This window comes from Nelusetta ayraudi, unplaced genomic scaffold, assembly GCF_046127955.1.
Source record: "Nelusetta ayraudi isolate G7.1 ecotype Tasmania unplaced genomic scaffold, CSIRO-AGI_Nayr_v1 ptg000190l, whole genome shotgun sequence".
NCBI lineage: Eukaryota > Metazoa > Chordata > Actinopteri > Tetraodontiformes > Monacanthidae > Nelusetta > Nelusetta ayraudi.
Window position 1 is genome coordinate 62501 of NW_027466239.1, and position 24114 is coordinate 86614.

At 49.5% G+C, this 24114-nt stretch overlaps 4 protein-coding genes across 9 annotated transcripts in view; 2 read left to right on the forward strand and 2 right to left on the reverse strand.

The window, feature by feature from the left end:
- The window catches only part of LOC142881292 (contactin-associated protein-like 2), a 38517-nt gene extending 34601 nt beyond the window's left edge, over positions 1–3916 (forward strand). For 2 of the 4 annotated variants that reach the window (XM_076015465.1, XM_076015468.1), the window contains exons 20-25: positions 590–817; positions 1125–1258; positions 1367–1460; positions 1869–2099; positions 2201–2275; positions 2485–3916. In XM_076015465.1, the coding sequence (XP_075871580.1) occupies positions 590–817; positions 1125–1258; positions 1367–1460; positions 1869–2099; positions 2201–2275; positions 2485–2684 (962 nt within the window). In that variant the 3' untranslated portion in view covers positions 2685–3916. The remainder of the gene's footprint in view (positions 1–589; positions 818–1124; positions 1259–1366; positions 1461–1868; positions 2100–2200; positions 2276–2484) is intronic. The other 2 variants (XM_076015467.1, XM_076015469.1) reach the window with 1 other exon arrangement.
- LOC142881297 (NLR family CARD domain-containing protein 3-like) overlaps positions 1–24114 on the reverse strand; it is a 160242-nt gene that overhangs the window by 43997 nt on the left and 92131 nt on the right. The gene's annotated exons all lie outside the window — the stretch shown is intronic.
- On the reverse strand, positions 4981–14314 carry tgs1 (trimethylguanosine synthase 1). The gene is made up of 15 exons (XM_076015471.1): positions 14121–14314; positions 13922–13989; positions 13078–13190; positions 12908–12995; positions 12672–12734; positions 12069–12536; positions 11272–11389; positions 10667–10753; positions 10101–10248; positions 9179–9734; positions 8845–9015; positions 7993–8139; positions 7247–7463; positions 6027–6105; positions 4981–5402 (listed from the first exon to the last, which is right to left on the reverse strand). Exons 1-15 carry the CDS (start codon positions 14306–14308, stop codon positions 5289–5291), a joined length of 2625 nt encoding a protein of 874 aa, XP_075871586.1. The 5' UTR covers positions 14309–14314; the 3' UTR covers positions 4981–5288.
- Positions 14148–20437, forward strand: tmem68 (transmembrane protein 68). Of its 3 annotated transcripts, none has more exons than XM_076015493.1 (8): positions 14148–14284; positions 16005–16178; positions 17312–17411; positions 17524–17691; positions 17872–18065; positions 18158–18218; positions 18364–18503; positions 19779–20437. In XM_076015493.1, the coding sequence occupies exons 2-8, from the start codon at positions 16005–16007 to the stop codon at positions 19881–19883; spliced, it is 942 nt and encodes a 313-aa protein (XP_075871608.1). In that variant the 5' UTR covers positions 14148–14284; the 3' UTR covers positions 19884–20437. The 3 variants fall into 3 exon arrangements, with proteins under 3 accessions (XP_075871608.1, XP_075871607.1, XP_075871606.1); XM_076015492.1 differs by lacking the exon at positions 14148–14284 and adding an exon at positions 14783–15183 and having other exon boundaries at positions 19779–20432; XM_076015491.1 differs by lacking the exon at positions 14148–14284 and adding an exon at positions 14784–15141 and having other exon boundaries at positions 19779–20428.

The following is a 24114-nucleotide window of genomic DNA, read 5'->3' on the forward strand; positions in this document are numbered from 1 at the left end:
AGAACCGCCTCAGAACCACCGCAAGACCACCCCAGAACTACCTAGAACCACTTAGAACCACCCCAGGACCACCTAGACCAGCCTAGAACTACAAAGAACCTCCTAGAACCACAGCTAGACCACCTACAACAGGGCTGGTCCAACATCTTCACTGGTGGGGCCACACTGGGTTGTACAGTGTGGCCATCCAGAACCATCCAGAACCACCACTGGACCACCCAGAACCACCAGGGTGTTGAGCTCTTAGAACCACCCAGAACCATCCAGAACCACCAGGGTATTTAGCTCTTAGAACCACCTAGAACTGCCTAGAACCATCCAGAACCACCACTGGACCACCCAGAACCACCAGGGTGTTGGGCTCTTTATTGAAAGGCCTCTGGAAACACTTGGACCATGGAGGAGATGCAGATGTTTGATGACTGAGTGTTAATATCATTTCTTCAAGTTGGGCTGAAAGGTCCGAATTAAAAAGCTTAACGGGCCGCATACGGCCACGCCTGGTTGCAGCTCAGTCGACGCAGCTGATGGCTGGTCCTGAGGTCCACTGTGTGTCACCATCGTTGCTTGTCCTTCTTCTCCGTGTCAGATGTTGGGGGTTACTTTGAGACGGGAACGCTGGTGCGCTATGACTTCCTGCCGGAGGCGGCCATCTTGGCCTCGGCAGAACCCAAGCTGGCCTCGGGTTCTCCTGGTGAGACCAACCTGACCCGAGAGGAGCTGCTGTTCAGTTTCAGCACCTCCAGCACTCCCAGCATCCTGGTCTACATCAGCTCCTGGACCCAAGACTACATGGCCGTAGTGCTCAGGCACAATGGTGGGACACACACACACAGACACACACACACACACACACACAGACACACACACGCACGCACACAGACACACACACGCACGCACACACACAGACACGCACACGCACACACACACACACACACACACTCGCACGCACGCACACACACGCACACACGCACACTCACACGCACGCACGCACGCACGCACGCACACACGCAGATGAAGACGCAGCATTGATCCTGAAGCCTGAGGTCCAACCTTCAGCTGCCAGTGTGAGTCCAGCAAGGTCCATCTCAGAACCCGCTGCTCTGTGTGTTTTGAACCTGCAGGCACCCTGCAGGTCCGCTACAGCCTGGCGGGCCTGGCAGAACCGTACACCATCGACCTGGATGAGCTCAACTTGGCCAACGGGCAGCCGCACTCGGTCAACATCAGCAGGAACCACCGGAGGGTCCAGCTGCAGGTTGGTGGCGCCAACGCGGCTGGTTCCACTGGTTTCTGTAGGCCCCAGTTCCACAGCTGGTCTCCGCTGGGGCCTGGGGCTCTCTAAGTGGTTCTGTCTGTGTTCCAGCTGGACCACTACCCAGTGTCCACGTACGCGCTGCCTGAGGCCTGCGACGGCCGCTTCCGGATGGCCAAGAGCTTCTTCCTCGGGAAGGTGTTTGGTGAGTGCCTGAAGAAGTGGAGGAGACCAGGAAGTCCTCTCCACCAGGAAGAACCGCTGGTCCAGTGGGCCGGCACTGCACCAGTGGGATTGCTCACAAATCTTTCAACTGCGTCACATCAAGCCATGGATTTTAATTTTTTCTAAAAATGTCGTAAAAAAGGCCCGAAAATCCCCAGAGGAGTTTGTTGTGGTCGCTGCTGTGGACCAGTGGCAGTAGACCTGCAGTAGAACTTGTACTGCCAGTGGTTCCTCTGCAGGGAGAACCAGCAGTGTTCCTCCAGTCAGTAACAGTGATGTGAAAACTCACAACCAACGGTCCTCACACACCATGGACCTCACCTGTGTGTGTGTATGTGTGTGTGTGTGTGTGTATGTGTGTGTGTGTGTGTGTGTGCCCTCGGTCCAGAAACGGGGCAGATTGACCCCGTCCTGATTGAGCGCTACAACACGCCGGGCTTCGTGGGCTGTCTGTCCAGGGTGCAGTTCAACAGCGTGGCTCCCCTCAAGGTGGCGCTGCGCTCGGGCCAGGCACCGCCCGTCAGCACCACCGGCATTCTGGTCCCGTCCAACTGCGGCGCTCTGCCCCTCACGCTGTCACCCGCCGCCTCGGCCAGCGACCCCTGGCACCACGAAGCCGGTAAGAGGCCCACGCAGCCGCTCGGGTTCCGATCCGGTTGGGTTCTGATCCAGGGAGTCGCCCAGGGTGAAGTGACCCGGTTTTCCCCCTTGTGTCCCCAGCAGGAGCTGACTTCCTCTTGAACGAGGACAAGAGCAGCGAGGACGGAGTGGATCGCAACTCGGCCGTAGTTGGTGGTAAATATCGTTGCTGCTGTTTTGAGTGTGAAGACCTCGAGCGCTTCATCCTGGAGCCAAGGAGCTCCAGAAGCTCCTGAAGTGGGAGCAGAGTGTCCATGGAGAGAGCACACTGTATGGGTGGTGACGTCCTCCGTGTGTTAGAAGATACAACAGCGGACGCGGCGGGCGGTCCTCCTGCTAAGCTGCAGTCTGTCTGTGATCTGCAGGAATCATCTCCATGGTCATCTTCAGCGTCCTGTGCATCATGGTGCTGGTGGTCCGCCACATGTTCCGCCACAAGGGCTCCTACCACACCAACGAGGCCAAAGGAGCCGAGTCGGCCGACTGCGCCGACGCCGCCATCATCGTCAACGACCCGGCCTTCACCGAGACCATCGAGGAGAGCAAGAAGGAGTGGTTCATCTGAGGGCCCGGCAGGAGCGGCGGGGCGGGGGGGCTTTCTGGATCTTCACTGGCTGAGGGACCACGGAAGCACGTTGCATTCGCTGGATGAAATAGAAAACTGGGCACCTGATCTCCTCATTAGGAGAGCAGGGTCTCCTCATGGTCCAGGATTGTCACTACCAAACCAGACCGGAGGCATGAGTTAGTCTCCCTGAAGCCTCCGGTGCTGATTCTCCTGCTCCTGCAGACCAGAGAGCCACATCCAGCACAGTGTCAGACTGCCTGGACCATCTCAACCCTCTGAGGTGCCTGCACGGTGTTGACACACAGAAATGCAACTATTTCCCAGGGTCTCAAACCCAGAAGGTAGTGACAGCAGATTTACTGTGATAGCGCCATCATTTGGCCACTGATTAGAGAGCATTTATAGACGTTTCCTTTTTCTTTATTTTATCTCGTGATTCCGAGATTTTTTTCTCTTAATTACGAGATCTTTTCTCGTAACTATGACATCGAGATCTCATAATAACAACATCAGGATCTCGTAATTACGAGATCCTGATGTGATAATTACGAGATTTTTTTCTCTTAATTAATTTTTTTTCTCTTAATTACAAGATATTTTCTCTCTTAATTACGAGATATTTCCTAGAAACGAGGAGATCCTGGTGTGGCAACTACGAGACGAGGCGCCCGCATGTTTTGAGTCCGGTGAATGCGACGTGCTTCCCATTGGCCGAGTGGCGTCCGCTCTTCTCCGAGCTCCACTTCTCCAGCGAGGCGACGGAGCAGCGAGTCTTTGGACCGCTAGCGGCTGGTTGCAGCAGTTAGCGAGGAATGTCGGTCCGTTGACACGCTTTTATTCTTGTACATACGTTTTCATTTGATTTGTACGGAAGCTCTATGTACTGTACTTATTTCCAGGATTGAGACAAACGTCGTCATTTCAGGCCTTACTACACCTTTATTTATTTATTTATTTATTTATTTGTTTATTTATTTGAAGAAATCAATAGCAATGCTGTTGTGAAATGCACTAACAGTTTTATAATATTTTACGGCCGTTTATCAGTTTTCACATCACATTTGTAGCGTTCCATTTTTGATATGCTGAATGTCATAAGCCCCGCCCCCACTTGTAATGGTATTATTTTGTGCTTCTCCGTGTGTACGAACGCGTGTCGGTTTTTTTTGGTTTGCATCAACTGGACTGAAGAATGTCGAGTCATGCTCGTATTAAATTTTGAATCTTCATATCCGAGTGCGTTGTTGTGACTTGGGAGTCCAGTTCCTGTCTGGTGCTCTGCTAAACCAGCAGGTGACCAGCAGGTGACCAGCAGGGGACCAGACTGCAGTGGCACTCTGTGGTGGAATGAACCAGTTTCCAGTTTCCAGGGTTTAGGTTTAAAAAAATAGACGCACACTCGAGGAATGTGTTTACAGTTTTTATATAATGCAGTACTGCACTGTACAGTTAATGTACAGCTTGATAACAGGTTTACAATGGAAAAGAGATGCCTCAATAAATAATGGTGCAACCCGTTTGCATGAAATTACAAAGTCAGTGCAAATAAAGTCCCACTCTTGTCAGTTCAGTTTGGATTTCACTTCTTTTTAATATTTATGATTTACTTTAAATCCAGTTTTCATTCTACGAATTTCATTCATTTGAATAAATTGTTCCAATTTCAGGGCCACACGGTGGCGCAGTGGTGAGCACTACCACCTCACTGCAAGAAGGTCCTGGGTTCTATTCCACGCCTGGGACCTTTCTGTGTGGTAGTTTGTAGGTTCTCCCACTGTCTGCTGGTTCTCCAGGTCTCTGCTGGGTTCTCTCCGGGTTCTCCCTGTGTCTGCTGGGTTCTCTCCAGGTTCTCCATGTGTCTGCTGACAAACAACCATTCACACTCACATGCACACCTACGGACAATTTAGAGTCTTCAATTGACCTCACATGCATGTTTCTGGAGTGTGGGAGGAAGCCGGAGAACCAGGAGAGAACCCACGCAGACACAGGGATTCTCTCCGAGTTAACTGGTGCAGTGGGGGGTGGGGGGGGAGAACTTCATTCAGTGATTTCAATACAATAACATGGTCATATTGAAACATGCCTGTGGTATTGCAGCAGAACACTGGTAGTACTGCAATACTTTTAATATCGTACACTTGCCCAGTGGTGTGTGTGGGTTCTGTCCAGGTTCTGTGTGTGTGTGTGTGTGTTAATCCTGTGGATTTTTTATAGTTTGAGTTGTGATCAACATTTCAAAGCACTTTGATCAAATGAGCAGAAAACACAAAGCAAATGCATTTGACGTCAGAGCCAACGCAGGAGATATTTTATTGTTAAAAAAAGGACTTTAAAGAACAAGTAGGGACACAACCTTGACACCATGCCATCAAACAGATAAGAACAATAAAACTGTGACATGATCTTTCTCAAGACATCCCGCATAGAAAAATAGCTTTAGTACTTCCAGCATTGTTGAGGAGGTGGGCGTATTAAAGCGAAGCGGCTCTGAAGGTCAAACAGCTGCAGCTTCTTCATCACTCAGAGGATCCACACACCGCTAAAAGCAACAATAAAAGAAACACGACGGCCAGAAGAGAGGGGGGGGGGGGGCATCGGTCAGCTGTCCGACTTGACCAGGCTGCCAAAGTAGGCCGTCACCGTCTTCAGCTTGTTGTTGAGGAAGTTCTGCTCAACCTCCATCTTCCCTCCTGGACCAGCCAGAGAAGCAACCTGCAAAGACATGAGGAGGAGGAGCAGGAGGAGGAGGAGCAGTAGTGGGAGGAGGAGGAGGAGGAGGGGGAGGAGGAGAAGAAGAAGTAGGAGGAGGAGGAGGAGGAGGAGGAGAAGAAGAACTTTATTGATATGGAACAAACGGATCATCAGCCTGCTGCGCTTTAAGGTTCATCATTAGAATGCAGTGTGGATGCGTGAATGAATGGATTGAAGCCACTTAAAGGTCAGAGGTCACAGCAGTGACAGCAGCTGCGTTGCCTTGAGAGCTTTTCATAAAATAAAAGCAACATTTCTAAAAATGTCCACAAAGTACAGTTGCGATTTGCTTCCCTTATACAAATACCTAATTTGTACTAGTTAGTACTTCATAAGTACTTCAATACATACAGGTATTTGTAGAGGCCAAAGGTCAGTGGTCTTCGTCTCGTCACAATATGGATGAAGTCTTTCTATTACGGACTTGCTTAGTCAGTATTTAGGCCTCGCTCTGTGTATATTTCCATATGCAAACACACACACACACACACACACACACACACACACACACACACACACACACACACACACACACACACACACACAGAACGACAGCTGAGCGGTAACACAATGAGACACACTGACCTGGTCCATGTCAGCGTTGCGAGGCAGGAAGAACACAATGTTGTCAGAGATCAGCTTGGCCACGCGGAAAATCTCAAATGTGGACAAAGTTAAGGCAGGAAATCAATCATCAATATTCAGTCAAGTCAAGTAGAGGCAAGTCAAGTTGAGTTTAGTCAAGTCAAGTTACGCTAAGTTAAGTTAAGGTACATTAAGTTAAGTTAAGTTAAGCCAATTTAATTTATGTTAAGCTAAGCTAAGCCAAGCTAAGCTAAGCTAAGCTAAGCTAAGCTAAGCTAAAATAAGATAAGATAAGCTAAATTGAGCTAAGCTAAGTTAAGTTAAGTCAAGTCAAGTCAAGTCAAGTCAAGTCACGTTAAGTCACGTTAAGTCACGTTAAGTCACGTTAAGTCAAGCTGAGTTAAGAAAAAATAGTTAAGTTACTTCAAGGTAAGTTAAGATACAATGGGCTATGTTGTGTTAAGTTAAGTTACATTCAGTTAAGTTAAGTTATGTAATGTTATGTTTGGTTAAGTCAGGTTGCGCTATGGTATGTTAAGTTCAGTTAAGTTATAGTAAGTAAAGCCAATTTAATTTATGTTAAGCTAAGCTAAGCCAAGCTAAGCTAAGCTAAGCTAAGCTAAGCTAAGCTAAAATAAGATAAGATAAGCTAAATTGAGCTAAGCTAAGTTAAGTCAAGTCAAGTCAAGTCAAGTCAAGTCAAGTCAAGTCAAGTCAAGTCAAGCCAAGTCACGTTAAGTCACGTTAAGTCAAGCTGAGTTAAGAAAAAATAGTTAAGTTACTTCAAGGTAAGTTAAGATACAATGGGCTATGTTGTGTTAAGTTAAGTTACATTCAGTTAAGTTAAGTTATGTAATGTTATGTTTGGTTAAGTCAGGTTGCGCTATGGTATGTTAAGTTCAGTTAAGTTATAGTAAGTAAAGCCAAGTTAATTTATGTTTAGTTAAGTTATGTCAAGTCAAGTTACGTCAAGTCAAGTCAAGTTTAGTCGAGTCAAGTTACGTCAAGTACATTTATGTAAGGTTACGGTTTGTTTACGTCACATGGTGTTAAGATAAGGCAAGTCTTTAGGTAAGTTAAGTTGGTTCAAATTAAGTTAAGCTATGTTATGCTTAGCTAAGTCCCAGTTCAAAGCTAACTGGTGACGCTCAGAGGAGTTGAACAGCGCACATTCAACGAGCCAATCAGGCGCTGCGTCTGCTGAGCAGGTGGAAGGATATCCGTCAGGCTCCATCATGGTCTTGAGGTCAAACACCTGGGCAGACAGGTAATCGGGACCCCCCCAGGGCGGAGACAGGAAGACCACGTCAGCGCGGAGCCGCGGCGCCACCTGCAGGAAGTCTCCCTGCACAAACTCCATCCTGTCAGCGGCGCCGTACACCGCAGCATTGTGCCGCGCCAGCTCCAAGCGAACCGGGTCGATGTCAATGGCCACCACTAGAGGGAGAGGGAGTGAGAGAGAGAGAGAGAGAGAGAGAGAGAGGAGAGAGAGGGAGTCAGAGAGAGACAGAGAGAGAGAGTCAGAGTGAGGGAGAGAGAGAGAGAGTCAGAGAGAGACAGAGAGAGAGAGTCAGAGTGAGGGAGAGAGAGAGAGACAGAGAGAGAGAGAGAGGGAGAGAGAGAGAGTCAGAGAGAGACAGAGAGAGAGAGTCAGAGTGAGGGAGAGAGAGAGAGACAGAGAGAGAGAGAGAGAGAGTCAGAGAGAGAAAGAGAGGAGAGAGAGAGAGAAAGAGAGAGAGAGAGAGAGGAGAGAGAGAGACAGAGAGAGAGCAAAGGAGCGCTGCAATCTGAGAGTTCACCACTGGGTGTCACTCTTTTTCCAATTGCTTTCAGTTGTTTTTTCATTTTTCCACCCTGGGTTTTCCACCCTGGTCCTTTAAATCAACCTTCAGCAGGTGAACGACAGACTGCAGGCTGGACTGCTGGGCCATGGTCCAGTCCCTGCTGGTCTCCAGTGGGGTCTTACCTCTCTTCCCAGTCAGTGCAAACTGGATGGCGTTTCCTCCCACGCCACAGAAGGCGTCGACCACGATGTCGGCGTGGACGCCGCTGTGCTGAATCCTCTGAGCGATGTGTTCCGCAATTCTCTCCGGTGTCACAGAGAACCATCCCTCTGCAAGAACACACACGCACAGCCAGGTTAGACCAGCTGCTGGGCCAACGGGTTCACTGCCGGGGCCACACTGGGTTCTACTGTGTGACAGAGGGGGGGTAGCGGAGCAGCAGCAGATGGATGGAGGGTTTGGTTGAGCCACCTCGTAGGAGGAAACAACATATAGTCATAGTTTGCAGCTTTGTAGTTTGCCCAAGCCTGGCCTAGAACCACCCAGAATCACTTAGGACCACTTAGGACCACTACAGGACCACCCTAGAATTACCTAGAACCACCTAGAATCACTTAGGACCACGTAGGACCACTACAGGACCACCCTAGGACCACCCTGGAATCACCTAGAACCACTACAGACCCAGACCACCCTAGGACCAATTAGAACCACCCTAGAACCACCAAGCCCATCCTAGAATCACCTAGAACCACTTAGGACCACTACAAAGCCATCCAGACAATCCTAGGACCACCCACACCATCCTAGAATGACCTAAAATTAGGACCACTACAGAATTACCCAGACCATCCTAGGACTAATTAGAACCATCCTAGTACCACTTAGGACCACTACAGAACCACCCAGACCACCCTAGGACCAACTAGAACCACCCTAGAACTATCCAGACCGCCCTAAAACTTTATTAGAACCACCTCAGAACCACTCAGAACTATGCAGAACCACCCTGGAGGCTGACCGGTTACACTGACCTCGGTCCAGTTTGATCCCTCGGTCGAACTGGGAGAAGAGTCGGTACCGCTGAGCCCAGTACTTGGCCAGCTCTGGTTCTGCTGCCATCTCTGCAGGCATCTGCTGCTTCCTCTTCTGCTTCTTCCTCTTCTGCCGTCTCTTCTCTTCTGTCCCCGTCGAGTGTGAGCAGCCTGTGGGAAATTAGTGTCGCAGTATCAGCAAGTATTCTACGAGTACGAGTAAAGTACTCAACCCTGGTGTCGGTACCGATACCCCATACTGGTACCGGTACCGCTTCATCCCTCGTCTTTGCGTTCCTCTGATGTAGGAACCCAGACATCGGCCACTGCTCACCATTGTCTCCTCCGTTCACGGAACTGTCGGGACCTTCCGGAGGTGGGAGCGGTCCAGCAGGGGGCGCAGTGTGGGCAGTGCTGGGGTCCGAGGCCAGTGCGGCACTGGACCCACTGCACTCTGTCTGTTCTGCACCGGAACTCTGCCGGACTGCAGCTGCTTCTGCGTCTCCTCTACTCTGGTCTTCCTCTCCACCTCCATCCTCCTCTTCCTCATCACCCTCTCCCTTCATCTGTCCTCTCCTCTGGTCTTCCTCTCCACCTCCATCCTCCTCTTCCCCATCACCCTCTTCCTTCATCTGTCCACTCCTCTGGTCTTCCTCTCCACCTCCATCCTCCTCTTCCTCATCACCCTCTCCCTTCATCTGTCCTCTCCTCTGGTCTTCCTCTCCACCTCCATCCTCCTCTTCCTCATCACCCTCTCCCTTTGTCTGTCCTCTCCTCTGGTCTTCCTCTCCACCTCCATCCTCCTCTTCCTCATCACTCTCTTCCATCATCTCGCCACAGATGCTCGTGTTCCGTCCTTCTTCTTGGTTGTTTCTCAGGAACATTTGGACCTGTGAGGGGAGAAATGGAGCAGTTGACCACTGAGCACTGGAGAGCAGTGGGACTCTACTGAAGCTGGTGACCAACACGACTCCCCACTCCCAACTGAACCATGAAAGGCTGCTGGTTGTAAACTGGTCCTGCAAACTTTCTACCAATGCAGAGAAAAATCACTGGTTTCTCTCATCATCATCATCTCATCAGTTAGACAGACAGACAGACAGGCAGGCAGGCAGACAGACAGGCAGGCAGACAGACAGACAGACAGGCAGACAGACAGGCAGGCAGGCAGGCAGACAGACAGACAGACAGGCAGACAGACAGACAGACAGACAGACTCTCTGGGAGCAGAGGTCCCAGGTCAAGTGGTTCAGCACCTTGCGGAGGCTGCTGCTGGTCGGTGGGAAGCTCTGCTCTCCGTCAGTCACTGCTGGCCTCCTGCTGCTTTTGCCAGATGCTCTCCGGCACCAGCGCCGCCTCTGCTGCTTGTGGCCTGCTGCTCTCAGCCGGACAACACTGGCAAACCTGTGGAGAGGAGGACAAGGCTCAGCGGCAGCGTGGGACCATCAGGACCGGCCTGTGAACGGTCTTGAGCGCCTGGTCTGTGATGACGCTGGAGAAGCAGCAGTGTCTCCAGTGGTGTTGCAGTCATGCAACACTGGGTGTTTGCTCTCGATGAGGCTTTAATCAGTGAGTCAGACTGCACACGGTGCATTCAAGTCCCTGCGGACCACCTGCACAACTGACCAGCTGCTATCTTTGAATGTCACTGGAGACAACTGCAACTGCTGAGAGGTTCAGACACACTGGTCTCGTGTTCCTCCAGTGGAATAAGACTCCGTGTTACAGTGAACCCCCCAGGTCAAAGTGAGTCTTTGTCTGGAGGAGAGGCTTCTCTCCTTGAAGGTCCGGCTGCAACTCACTGCCACCACGTCAGACTTACTGAGGCTGAGGGTTCACCTGGAGTCCCAGGTGGCTCCAAGCTTCCTCTGCCGTCAGCTGTGGGACCTCCTCCACGTCCTGCTCATGACTGCACAACAACAACAACAACAACAACAACAACAACAACCCAGCTTCAGTCATTCAATGCACTCAGTGATTCCCATCACAATATTCATTCATCATTTATTATTATTATTATTATTATTATTATTATTATTATTATAAATGTATTATCAGCCCATGGAGAAGTATTTAAATCAGAAGGCTGCAATTTTTATTTACATTTGATTTATTTCGATGTGTTTTTTCAATTTGAAACTGGATTTTGCGTGTGAGTGGTTCTGGTATGAAGTTATTGATTGTCTAATATGACGCGTTGCTCTCTTCCATCTCCAGCTTGTCTGGCTCCATACAAGGAGCTTGAGGAGAGCACTGGATGGAGCAGCCAGGAGAGAAGAAGCTTGTCTTTCTTACACTGTGTGCGTGGAGGTCAACTTGATTCATAGAATATTATTTTGAAAAAACTGAAGTGAGTGTGAGAGCCAGAGAGAGAGAACGTCACAGAGTATTCCAGTGAAGGCATCATCACCAGCTGGTCGTGCTAACCTGCGCTTGACCTTGGCCCGACCTCCAGCCGGAGGCTCGTCATCGCCGCCCTCTCCTCTTCCGTGAGACCTTCCACCACCGAGGCGCCTGCCACTCATGGAAGACGCCTGCTGGGACTCTGAGTTCCAACACATCAGCAACACACCAGTGTGTTACTGCACTCGCTGTGTATTCACATGCACAACATCAACAGTGGAAGGGAAATATCTCCTGGAAGCCTCCAACCCTGGACACTGGATCCCCCCCACCATCACTCCACTGCTTTGGAACCGATGACTCTGTCAACAATTCTGTTGCTCTTACATCCCATGAAAATAAGTCAATAAAGTTAGGGTTAGGGCTAAACACCCTGGAGGTTCTGGATGGTTCTGGGTGGTTCTAAGAGCTAAACACCCTGGTGCTTCTGGATGCTTCTGGGTGGTTCTAAGAGCTCAACACCCTAGTGGTTCTGGATGGTTCTAGATGGTTCTGGGTGGTTCTAGGAGCTAAACCCCCTGGTGGGGCTTCAGAGACTCTGACTTGGTTGCAACTTTGCTTCATTTTCCATTGACATCACAGCAACATGTTTCCTCCATGATATCCCAGGACAGATTGTTTCCTCCTATGAGGAGGCTCACCATAACACTGCATCCATCTGCTGCTGCTCTGCTACCCCCCTCTGGCTCACTGTAGAACCCACCAAATCTGTCCTCCTGTCTGTCCTCCTGCCTAGCATCCAGAGCCCAGTGTGACTGCAGCAGCCTCCACCCCCCCAGTGTGAGAACCTACCCCCTCACTCCCAGGACTGGAGCTCCTACCTGTGCGTGGTGCAGCTGCGTCGGGCTGCGAGGAACCCGCAGGTCGCTTGCGCTCACTTCCACCGTCCTGAGGCTCATCGGCACTGCAGCAGTCTGTGCTCACAACCACCTCCTGGCAGCCCGTGGCCGCCTGCACCGCAGAGACCTGGGCGTCTTCCACCGAGCAGCTCTGGACAAGCAGACCAAGGTCCAAGGCCTCCATGTCACCGCTGAGGCCGGCCCGGACCGGACTTCCACCGCTGCTCTCCTCCACTGGATCAGCGGTCCAGCCCTGTGCAGCCCAGTAGGTGTACTGCTCCCAGTAGGAGCGGTAGGTCTCTGCCAGGTGCTCCTCCCACAGGACCCTGGTGCCCGGGTCTCGGAGCAGAGCCGTCACTGCGTCAGGGCCCTGGGCGTCAGGGCCCAGGGCGTCCGTCTCTGGGTGTCTCTCCAGCCACTGGCTCCAAAGCAGAGCCTCACCATGTTGAGCTGCAAGTAGGAAGACGAGGATGAAGATCAGAGTGAACTTGGACTTTGGCAGCCCACTTCTGAAGAACGCAGCTGCAGTTTCCCCCAGGAAGGAAAGCTTGCATCAGCCTGGAATCACTCCTGAGTGTTTCTCACCCCAATACTTCTCCCAGCCGCCGTCGTCTCTCTGCTCCTCCAGGGACTCAGCGGGACGCCCGACTGAGTGACGTGAAACACATGGAAACGTTTTATCTTGATCCAAACTCAAACTGCGATTCAAATGTTTTCCCGTCTCTCTTTTCTCACAAGTTAAATAAACTACGAGCATCAAACTACAACCCATTCAACCTCCTCTGAACACCAGCAGCAGTGAAGAGTTGATGTTGGCCTACCTTCCTCCACAGACGGTTGATGCTCCTCCGCCTCCTCCTCCTCCTCCTCCTCAGGTGGCACCCAGTATGTTGAAGACTTCCTGCTTGGCTGTCGGGGAAACCACGAATGGAAACGTTGAACAGAAGACAAACATCTTCCATGTGAAGATGCGAGAAGTTGACCCACTGACCTCTGACCTCTGACCAGAGGTGCTGCCAAAGGCCAGAGGCAGACCCATGCTGGCCATCAGCTGAGCCTCTTCGTCCAACAAGTCCTCTTCCTCTTCCGTCTCCTCATCACTTCCTGTGTAAACTGGCGTCACTATCATCATGAGTCATGACCCACTGACCCTCAGAAGCTCCACAGGGGGAAATTCAATATTCAATTCAATGTTTTTCAATTGTGTTAATTACGTCTTTGGTTTTAAATGGGTTCATATGGTTCTTTTAATCTGACCCGGGCTTTCCAGATCGTTCCTCTGTCTCCAGAAAAGTGAGTCAGTCACTACTGACTCACTGACTCGCTCACCCTGTTTGCTGTGAGAGGCTCCAGCAGCTACTGACTCACTCACCCTGTTGGCTGTGACTCTGCTCCAGTAGCTACTGACTCACTGACTCACTCACCCCGTTGGCTGTGAGAGGCTCGAGCAGCTACTGACTCACTGACTCACTGACCCTGTTGGCTGTGACTCTGCTCCAGTAGCTACTGACTCACTGACTCACTCACCCCGTTGGCTGTGAGAGGCTCCAGCAGCTACTGACTCACTGACTCACTCACCCCGTTGGCTGTGACTCTGCTCCAGCAGCTACTGACTCACTGACTCACTCACCCTGTTGGCTGTGAGAGGCTCCAGCAGCTACTGACTCACTGACTCACTGACTCACCCTGTTGGCTGTGACTCTGCTCCAGCAGCTACTGACTCACTCACACTGTTGGCTGTGAGCGGCTCCAGCAGCTACTGACTCACTGACTCACTGACTCACCCTGTTGGCTGTGAGCGGCTCCAGCAGCTACTGACTCACTGACTCACTCACCCTGAGCAGCATCGCGGTGTTGCTCTGATGGGATCAGTCTTCTGTCTGAGCGGTACAGCTCTCGATCTCTGCACGACACGGAGCAAAACACACAAAGTCAGAATGTTCACAAAGACACAACGCTCTGTAGCGCGAAAAGCATCTGTGACGTCACACAGATGCTCAAAAGAGTCCCCCTGAAGCAAAGCGAGGGACTCACTGTACGAAGGCTCTGGAGCAGCGGCAGTGGATGACGTCATCCTGGACGGCGGAGGGTCTCCCGCTGCTGAAGAACACATCGGCGATGACTGTGACTCTGCTCCTCTCCAGCATCATGGTCATCAGTCCTTCTTTCAGCGCAACATCAACAACCATCACCGCAAGGTACCGCAGCGAAAACTTCCGCATACGAAACTTCCGGCGACTTACTTTCCAAAATAAAAGTCCGGTTTCGAAAATGCCTCCGAAAAATGTGCCAGGTGATCTCACAAAACATTATAATTTGTTTGCATGCGTTAGTGCGCAGTCATCCGCCTCTTCCTCAAGAACCGGTTCTTTTGGCTTGACTCACTATAAAGAGAGTGGTTCTTCTGGCTCCCAAGCGCTCTTTAGTTTTTTGTTTCGTTTTTTAAATGTAGCTTAAATTGTTTTAAGACCAAATTATGTTGTAACATGAATGAATTATGTTCATAATATACGACAAACGAAAAGAAACGTGAGTAACGTATGTATGAATGTATGTGGGACATAACGGCGTTTCCTATAGGAGGCAAGCCTGAGCCAAAGGTCGTTTCTCTCAGAATTGTCCTGGCTCGGCATCCGTAGGTGCGGGAAACCCGTAACCAGGAAGTAGGTGAAGTTAGCCTCATCCTTATGCGCTGACAGAATGTACTGATCAATCCGCACTGGCTCAATACACAAGAATAGATATGAAATCTTGTATTTGATTCTTGTAATGCATCCACGCATCAGTGCTGACAGTAGCCGCTGTTGCTCTGCGGAACTCACGTGCATTTACAAAGGTTTCCGGGAAACCTGAATCGCTGTAACACCTAGATTGTGTCACAGTCAAATTGTTGCGGCGTGAAACAAAAAAAAAGAAAAAAAAAGAGGAAGAAGTAGAAATAAATAACTAACTACGGCTTCGACAGCAATCGGGCATTTGCTGCCGATTGCGGGGGTCCCCGATGGTGCTGGCAGATCCCTGCGCTGACCTCTGACCTTTGACCCGCCTGGCGAAGGTAACGCCGCCGCTGTCACCGGACAGAAATCCTTTGCCGCTGGTTTGTTTCCTCATCACCGATCGTTTTCCACTCGGCATTGTGCTGTCATAATGTTGGACGCTGCAAACATTCATTGTCAATCACTGACGTCTCGTGCACAAATTACGCACTGTGCCGCGTCATCAGTCCCCCCCAAATTCAGATAGGATGTTGTGAATGAAATGACAAAGTGTTGCCTTCTCGAGCCCTGTCACGGACTGAGACAGAAACCAAACAGGAAGAGAATGCGCGGTTGTCCTTGTCCGCGCCCTGGAACCTTTCACTTTGCTAGTGATTGATTATCTATTATCGATTATTGATTATTGGGTTCAAGCCAACTTCTCATGACTCGCTTCTGCGAATGTTGCCTGTTGGGTTGAAGCGAGTCAACCGTTGAGTTGTTTGAAACCCAACAGTGTTGAACTGACAAACAAACACCGACGACTGAAAATATGAAAAAGCATTCAATATTATTGTTATTGTTGTTGTTATTGTTATTATTATTATTGTTGTTGTTGTTATTGTTATTATTGTTGTTGTTATTATTGTTCTTGTTGTTGTTGTTGTTATTATTACGGCTCTATTGCTGTAGTGCTTCTCCGAGCGCCCTGCATTGAACTCTGCCTTGCTTTGCTCCTTTCGGTCATTGAACTCCCTCCACCTCCTCCTCCTCCTGGTTTGCACTCGGCCCTTCTCTCTGCCATGCTGTGTAGTTTGACTCTTCCTCTGTCTTGTATGTCGTGCAGTGGTTGTTTTATCGCTCGTCCTGCTCTCCACTCAACGTTATCTGGATACAGTCGAAGCGAGCGTGTGACGTGCCGGCTCTCCTGTCTCTCCGGCAGATGTGTGTGTTCCACGCCCTGGAGCAATGGAGTGGCCTGGCTCACATGGAGGACTACCTGAGTGTGGTGGAATACCTGCTGTGGGTCTTCACCCCTTTGGCCGTCGTCTTCATCCTGCCTTTCCTCATTGTCATCCTCCTCTACCTCTCCATCCTCTTCCTCCACGTCTACAAGGTACGGCAGCTCTCTTTCTGACCCTCGGCGACCGAAGCCCCTCGCGCGGTGAGGATGACCTTTGACCCCACTGAGTCGGGTATGAGGCCAGACGGCAGCGCGTGGTTCAGACAGCACAATTGGGACTGGCTGGCAGCAGCTGGTTGAGATGTCGATGCGCTCCGTTTAGTTTCTCTTCTTTCTCAAACAGTGAAGCATAGAGAGCACATGATGACTTCTGACTAAAACGCGACGATAAGTAAATAAAAGTGCATCGACGAGGACTCAGACCAGGACGAGGTCTACTCGGCACATTCCTCAACCAATGAAAACGAGGGGCCAAATGTCTGCCGGCGACGACATCCAATGAGAGCTTGTTTCATTTGTGGAAGGAAGAGAGGATTTAGAGAGTGGTGGGATGAGTTGGGGAAGACAACCAATCAGAGCGACGCACGCGGTCAGGAAGTGACTGAAGTGCGTCCACACAGAGGGACCAGCGAGGAAGAGTTCCACTGGACTCTTGGACGCACTTCACATTTCATATGAAAGAAAATAAAACACTTTGCAAAATCTGTGGTGCGAACATCTCAGGACTGGAGTGAATGTCACTGTAGTCGACTACAATGATGATGGTGATGATGGTGATGATGGTGATGATGGTGATGATGGTGATGATGATGATGATGGTGATGATGATGATGGTGATGATGGTGATGATGGTGATGATGGTGATGATGATGATGATGGTGATGGTGATGATGATGATGAAGATGATGGTGATGATGATGGTGATGGTGATGATGGGGATGATGATGATGATGGTGATGATGGGGATGATGATGATGGTGATGATGATGATGATGGTGGTGATGATGATGGTGATGATGGTGATGGTGATGATGGTGATGGTGATGATGGTGGTGATGATGATGGTGATGATGATGATGGAGATGATGGTGATGATGGCGGTGATGATGATGGTGATGATGATGATGATGGTGATGATGGTGGTGATGATGGTGGTGATGATGATGATGATGAAGATGATGATGATGATGTTTCAATGCCGACTAAAACAAAATCACGTCTTGCTCTGAAAATGAACACTGACTAAATTCTAATTTGGTTTTTGCGTTTGCGTGGCGTCCAACCAGAGGAAGATTCAGCTGAGGGAAGCTTACAGCAACAACCTTTGGGACGGAGCCAGGAAGACCCTGGCGACATTGTGGGATGGACACGGAGCCATTTGGCACGGTAGGACACCACGGGGTTAATTTATTAATGCATTTTTTTCCCTGACATTTAAGACAAACAGTGCATTTCATCTTGAGACGCCTTGTCCCCCCCCCCTCAACCTGTGGAACAGGTTATGAAATCCACGGGCTGGAGAAGATACCTGACGCGGGACCTGCACTGATAGTCTACTATCATGGAGCCATTCCCATTGACTACTATTATTTCCTTGCCAGTGTGATCATTCAGAAGGGCCGGACTTGCCACTCTGTCGCCGACCACTTCATTTTCAAAATCCCAGGTCTTTACACCCTGCACCACAGTGTGTGTGGGACGCACCCAGCGTCACTCTTGTAGCCTGCAAAGTTCTTCTGAAATCTGCACTTTGAACATTTCCATCCTGGTTGTTCCACCTCGTCCCCGCCTCCTTCCCTCCCTACGTCCCTCCGTCCCTCTGTCCCTCTGTCCCTCCGTCCTCCAGGTTTCAAGCTGCTGCTGGAGGTGTTCAGTGTGATCCACGGCCCTCAGGAGGAGTGTGTGCAGGCCCTCAGGAACGGTCATCTGTTGGGCATTTCTCCAGGAGGGGTGAGAGAAGCTCTCTTCAGTGACGAGACCTACCCTCTGCTGTGGGGCAAACGCAAAGGCTTCGCCCAGGTGGCTCTGGACTCTCAAGTGGTGGGTTGGCTTTCCTCCGTCGAGGCGGGTCTTCCCCCAAACACGTGGATGCTGACCTTCTCTCTCTCTCTCTGGTGCACTCTGTCTTCCAGCCAGTCATTCCAATGTTCACTCAGAACGTGCGAGAAGGCTTCAGGTCTCTGGGAACTTTGAGTGAGTGCAGAGAAACGAACGGAGGAAACCTTTCGTGAAGGCTCCAGGTTGCACGTTCACCATGGAAAGACTATTAGTCGATGACGTTTCGATATACACGAATGTACATGTACGCTCACGAGGGTCTCGCCTGTTTTGCCCGCAGGATTATTCCGCTGGCTGTACGAGAGGTTTCGTCTCCCAGTCGCTCCGATTTACGGTGGTTTTCCCGTCAAGTTTCGAACCTTCCTTGGGGACCCGATCCCCTACGACCCCGACACGACTGCAGCAGAGCTGGCAGAGAAGGTCAGTCCGCGTCTTCCTCAACTTCACTCTTTGTCTCTGCTTCCATATCCATTCACATTGTTGCATTGCTACAGTGTTCAGTGTCGCGTTACAACCTGAACCTATCACGTCATTTCGTCATAATTATCGCATTTTTACGTAAACAGTTTCACTTTATAACGTTAAACAATCACGTTTTCGCGATAATTTTCACGCTATTTTGTGAAAATTTGACGTTGATAATATCACGTGAAAATGATCACGTAATAACTAAAATAAACTATCACGTCATTTCGTCATAATTATCGCATTTTTACGTAAACAGTTTCGCTTTATAACGTTAAACAATCGCTTTTTCGCGGTAATTTTCACATTATTTTGCGAAAATTTCACGTTGGTAATATCACGTGAAAATGATCACGTAATAACTAAAATAGACTATCACGTCATTTCGTCATAATTATCGCATTTTTACGTTTGACAATCACGTTATCATGATCATTTCCATGTTATTTTGTGAAAATGTACGTAATATCACGTGAAAATGATCATGTAATAACTAAAATAAACTGTCACGATATTCTGTGATCATTTTCGCGTTCTTACGTGATTCTGAGTTGGTATTCTAAAACGCTGAAAAAGCTTAGTGTAGCTTAATGTTCGCACGGACGTCTCCGGTCACAGCCAGCTTGTGTTGTTTTTTTTGTGTTATTGTCCACGCGAAATTCGGTGACGGTCGATCGCTGTTTTCCGACATTAAGCTACGTTAACCTTTTTACGTGAAGCGTTTTTGAAGGTCTCCTTTATATTGTGTTTGTACTCAGCTCGTAGACCTAGATGCAACTAGACTCCTGGAACCCCAAAAATCCTTTGAATGGCCGTCCTATTGTGGCTTCCTTCTCAATCAACTCCAGTTGATGCGCAACCGTAGTTTGCTGCCACACCAGATAGAAACAGGGATCCGTGTCACGTTTGAACATGAAAATGATCACGAAATAACGTGATCATTTTCACGTTATTTTATGACTTAGCGTGATAGTTTAACGTTATATAGCGAAAACTGTGTAGTAAAACGTGAAGCAATCACGTTGTTTTGTGATAATAGGTGATATATAACGTGAAACTTTCACGAAATAACATGATGGTTTTAGCATTATAACGTGAAAAACATGACATAAAAACGGTAAAAACTCACACTTTTTTTTCCTAGGGTGGCAGCGATGCACTTGTTTTGATTTGACTGTTGCTTCAGGGCTTTACCTCAGAGTGTGTGTTGTGTGTGCGCTGTGTGTGCAGGTTCAGCAGGCTGTCCAGGCTCTGATCGAGCAGCACCAGCAGATCCCAGGAAACATCATGAGGGCCCTGCTGGAGAGATTCCACAGCAAACACAAAGAGCACTGACACCCATTGGAGGAGCTGCCCTGCGTGTGTGTGCGTGTGTGTGTGTGCGTGTGCGTGTGTGTGTGCGTGTGCGTGTGTGTGTGCGTGTGTGTGTGTGCGTGTGTGTGTGTGTGTGCGCGTGTGTGTGCGTGTGTGCGTGTGCGTGTGTGTGTGTGTGTGTGTGTGTGTGTTTGGGAGTCTAACATGACCAATCAGCATGAAGCTGAGCGACATGAAGTCATATATATATATATATATATATATATATATATATATATATATATGTATGTATGTATGTATGTATGTATGTATGTATATGTTGAGTTGAGCGGCCACAGTGGGAGGCGTCTTCACTGTAAATAATCAGACTGACCGGACTCCAGCTTCAATTAATTTCAGCTAAATTAATCTCTACAGTTTAAATTCCAGTGACTTTGGCAGCGAGTGCACACTGATGTACACACTGATGTACACACTGATGTACACACTGCTGTACACACTGCTGTACACACTGATGTACACACTGACGTACACACTGCGAGTGTGTGAGGCTGTGCAGCTGTGGTGAAGATGATGCAATGATTAAAGCCCTGTTGTACAAAGGAGCAGGTTTCTCTTGTGGTGTTTGAACCTTGTAGATGCAGGAGGAGGAAAAAACAATCAAATGTTTTTCAATGACCTTGGTTTTTATCTCTGTTCTTCACCTTTGACCCTTTGGCATCGTTTTTTTTTTTTTAAAGGTCCAGTGTGTTTTTATATATTGGTAAGAGCGGAACACACTGCCCATAAATACATTAATAACAGGCAGTACAATTACAGTCAGGTGGTTTTCCTCCCATTAGAACATATGAACCTCCATAGACCAGTCAGGGTCCCAGTGCTCCCAGTCAGCATATATCTAAGGAAGCCTGGTGTGGACAATCCAGCTGGTAATCAGGCTGAACTGCAGGGGGCGTCCTCCAGTACACCGACCAAGAAGAAGAAGAAGAAGGTGGAGCAGGTGTCCAGGTGCACAGGGCCACCGTAGTTCACTGGCAGGCACTCCCAACAACTACATTCACAATCAGTCGGACGCACAGAGGCAAAGTGAACGCTTGAATTGACCACAGTGTAACTTTATTAAGTCATGTTTGGTAGTCAGTGCTGCATTCAGTTCAAATCAAATAAAAAAAACACACAATCTTATCTATACAAGAATGTCTTTTGTTCACGTTTCTCATTTTATTTCACGTCACCAATATGAACTTTTTCCACTTGACGCAGTTTTTAGCACTTGAAACCTTTAAGCACAATGCATTGACTAAAAAAAAAGACTTCCGTCTTCAACACTGGCATCTTTTTTTAGAATACACAACAACCACCACAGACACCTTGTGTTACTCTACAGTATGTCATCAAAGTTGGGAGCCGCGGCGGCTAACAGACCAGAAGGACGGCTTCTCTTCACAGTCAGAAGTCAAAAAGAGGGGGAGGGGGGGGGGTTCTTTTTGAACGGATACACTTTGCATACATTTATTTACAAACACACCTCGGAGTTTCCTGCCGAGCCTCCGCCCTCTGCTCCACGAGCTCTCCGAGCAGACAGAGTTCTGACAGGAGTGTTGAGTCGCATTGCTATTGTTCACCCGCTGGTGTGCTGCCCTGTGCGTCATCTCCACCTGCTGCTACTGGGTTCCCTGTGCGCTCTGGGTTCTTTCCTCCTCAGTATTTGTGGCTGAAATGTGGGAGCAAGGCATTGGTCCCCGCTACCCTAACCCCAAACCCCATCCCTACCCCCAACTCCAACCCCATACCCAACCCCAACCCTCTCACCCCAACCCAAACCTTACCCCAACCCCAATCCCAACCCCCAACCCCAACCCCAACCCCATCCCCAACCCTAACCCTCTCACCCCAACCCCAACCCCATCCCCAACCCTAACCCTCTCACCCCAACCCCCAACCCTAACCCTCTCACCCCAACCCCAATCCTGACCCTAACCCTAATGGGAGGAGGGACCAATGGGAAGTTCCCCTGATATGTGTCACTTCTTGAGCAGATGTTTGATCTTTTTTCTCCAACCTGGAACACCTTCAAGGAAAACCTCTGGAGAAGTGAAGGGCTGACGGCAGTCGTCCACACGGATGACCTTCAAACAAGGACGTGATGACGCTGCTCTCGTCAGTTTGTCTCGAAAGATTGTCTCGTTTTGCTGAAGGTTGAGATTCACCACAGGAGCCATCGTGTCAGCGAGACGCTGTTGTGCAACAGAATTCCCTCCTAACAGTGAGAGAAAAACTACTAAAAAATGACCATTCAGTCACGAGCTGCGTTTCCATGACCGCTAGAATGGAAAAAGCTCCAACATGGCTGAAAGGTTTCGACTCTCATCAGGTGGTTCTTCACACGGACCCAGATAGAGGAACATCGCTAAAGTGTCATGGAAACCCTTTTTTTGGGCATTTCCACGTCAGCGGACGTGACGTACGGGGTCACGTGACCAGTGGAAATGGCGCGTTATGATTGGACGGAGGAGGAGATGGAATATTTTTGACAAGTCAAACAACATGGAGATGCAGATTTATGGCAAAATGTGTTGTACCTCCGTCCTCCTCAAGGTGGCGTCTCACTGGACCACATTTGACCAGAATGACGGCCAATGATCTTCGCACCATTCAATGAAAACGCCCGCCAATCGCAATTGTACATTTTTATTCTGTGAAGCACCGTCATGGGAACGCAGCTATTTTCTCTGACTTCTCTGACACTCACATAGTTGTAGAGCAAGTTGACAATTTATGGGTTTACAAATACACACACACAGGTCTGAGCTGACGCACTCACGGACCAGAGAACCCGGAGCAGCGGAACCACCGTGGAACCGCCGTGCTTTCATCGGTGCAGCAGTCTGTATGAAGACGGAAGAAACGGAGACGCGGACAGACGTAGTTTCCTCTGAGTCACACTAAGAACAGGCGCCGCCTTCCGGGGGGGAATCTTCAACGTGTGCCACGTGCAGTTTTCCTCAGCTCTCCTTTTTCACAACAGTGCCTGTCGACGAGATGCCACGAAACTATTTGGTGTCGAAAACCAAAGAACGAAGCTGATCAACCAACCGATCGATGGCTGCAAACTTTCCCTTTGCTTAAAAAAGCAAAGATGACGCAGAGTCTTTGCAAAGTTTTACTTTGGCACACGCAGTACTGCGCAGTACAATAGTAACTCTTGAGTGGGATTTCCTATACCACTGGGAAACGACCGTTGATTTGGGTTTGACTGAAAACCAATGGAAACACACTGCGGTTAAAAAGGGGCGGGGCGTGGGGTGTGTCCTGTCCGCCAAACAAACTGAGGTAGACTTGTATTGAACTCCATATCACGACAGACAAACAGACGTAAGTGACCACTTGGCAGGGGTCCTGTCAGTTTGTGTGGCTTCATAAGATGGAAGTGGAACCAGTAGCAAGGCAACCGACTGACTGAAGCCTCACAATGACGCTAATGCTAATGGCTAATGGCTTCACATGATGCTAACTGATGGGCAGTCATTCCAATCGACACTTTTGCTGCAGTGCACAACAAAATGAGATGCAGTTCTGCACTCTCCCACCGGGTTCCTCTTGATGGCTTCAATGTTGAGGCCTTATCCCACTTCAGGAGATCCTCGACAGCAGGTCAAAGGTCATCCAGTGCAACAGCACTGGAGTCATGGATGCTGTGTGCCATGGTGTGAAGCTCCAGTGCTGGCATTTAATCCATTATGGAGCATCACATCACATGCAGCGTTTTCTATCTATACTGTTAGCATAACAGGCTCCACCACCAATCACATCTCCACCTCCATCCACTCCACTGGAACAACATCCGTCCGTAGTTTCCATCCCTGCTTCTCCCGCACTGGTGGCTGCAGGGGGGCCGCAGGGGGTCGAGTGGCCGCTGGAGCCCAAACCAGAACTGAAGAAGCCTTTTGGACGAGAGGTGAGACTTCTCCAAGATCTCAAGAACCAGTCCAGTTGCCCCGACTGGAACCCCTCCTGCTTGAAGGTGAGCTGGATGACTGAGAACCTTCACAGACCCACCAGTGGATGAAAGGCGAGGTGCCCCGTGGACAAGACGCCCGGGCCACACAGGAAGACGGACAAACCATTGTCAGAGAGAGAGAGAGAGAGAGAGAGAGAGAGAGAGAGAGAGTCCACACAGAACAGCACCAGGCCATCAAGATTCAACCCACGCCCTTCTGCTGAGCACAGCGCCACCTTGTTGCCCAGCTGT

Excerpts from the sequence above, each read along its gene's own strand:
- tmem68 (XM_076015493.1), top strand. The coding sequence starts at position 16,005 with ATGTGTGTGTTCCACGCCCTGGAGCAATGGAGTGGCCTGGCTCACATG. Across the intron at positions 17,412-17,523 it reads ACACGGAGCCATTTGGCACG|GTTATGAAATCCACGGGCTG; the intron begins GTAGGACACCAC and ends CCTGTGGAACAG. Across the intron at positions 17,692-17,871 it reads CTTCATTTTCAAAATCCCAG|GTTTCAAGCTGCTGCTGGAG; the intron begins GTCTTTACACCC and ends TCCGTCCTCCAG.
- tgs1 (XM_076015471.1), bottom strand. The coding sequence starts at position 14,308 with ATGCGGAAGTTTTCGCTGCGGTACCTTGCGGTGATGGTTGTTGATGTT. Across the intron at positions 12,996-13,077 it reads CCTCTGGTCAGAGGTCAGAG|CCAAGCAGGAAGTCTTCAAC; the intron begins GTCAGTGGGTCA and ends TTTCCCCGACAG. Across the intron at positions 8,140-8,844 it reads AGGGATCAAACTGGACCGAG|AGGGATGGTTCTCTGTGACA; the intron begins GTCAGTGTAACC and ends GTGTTCTTGCAG.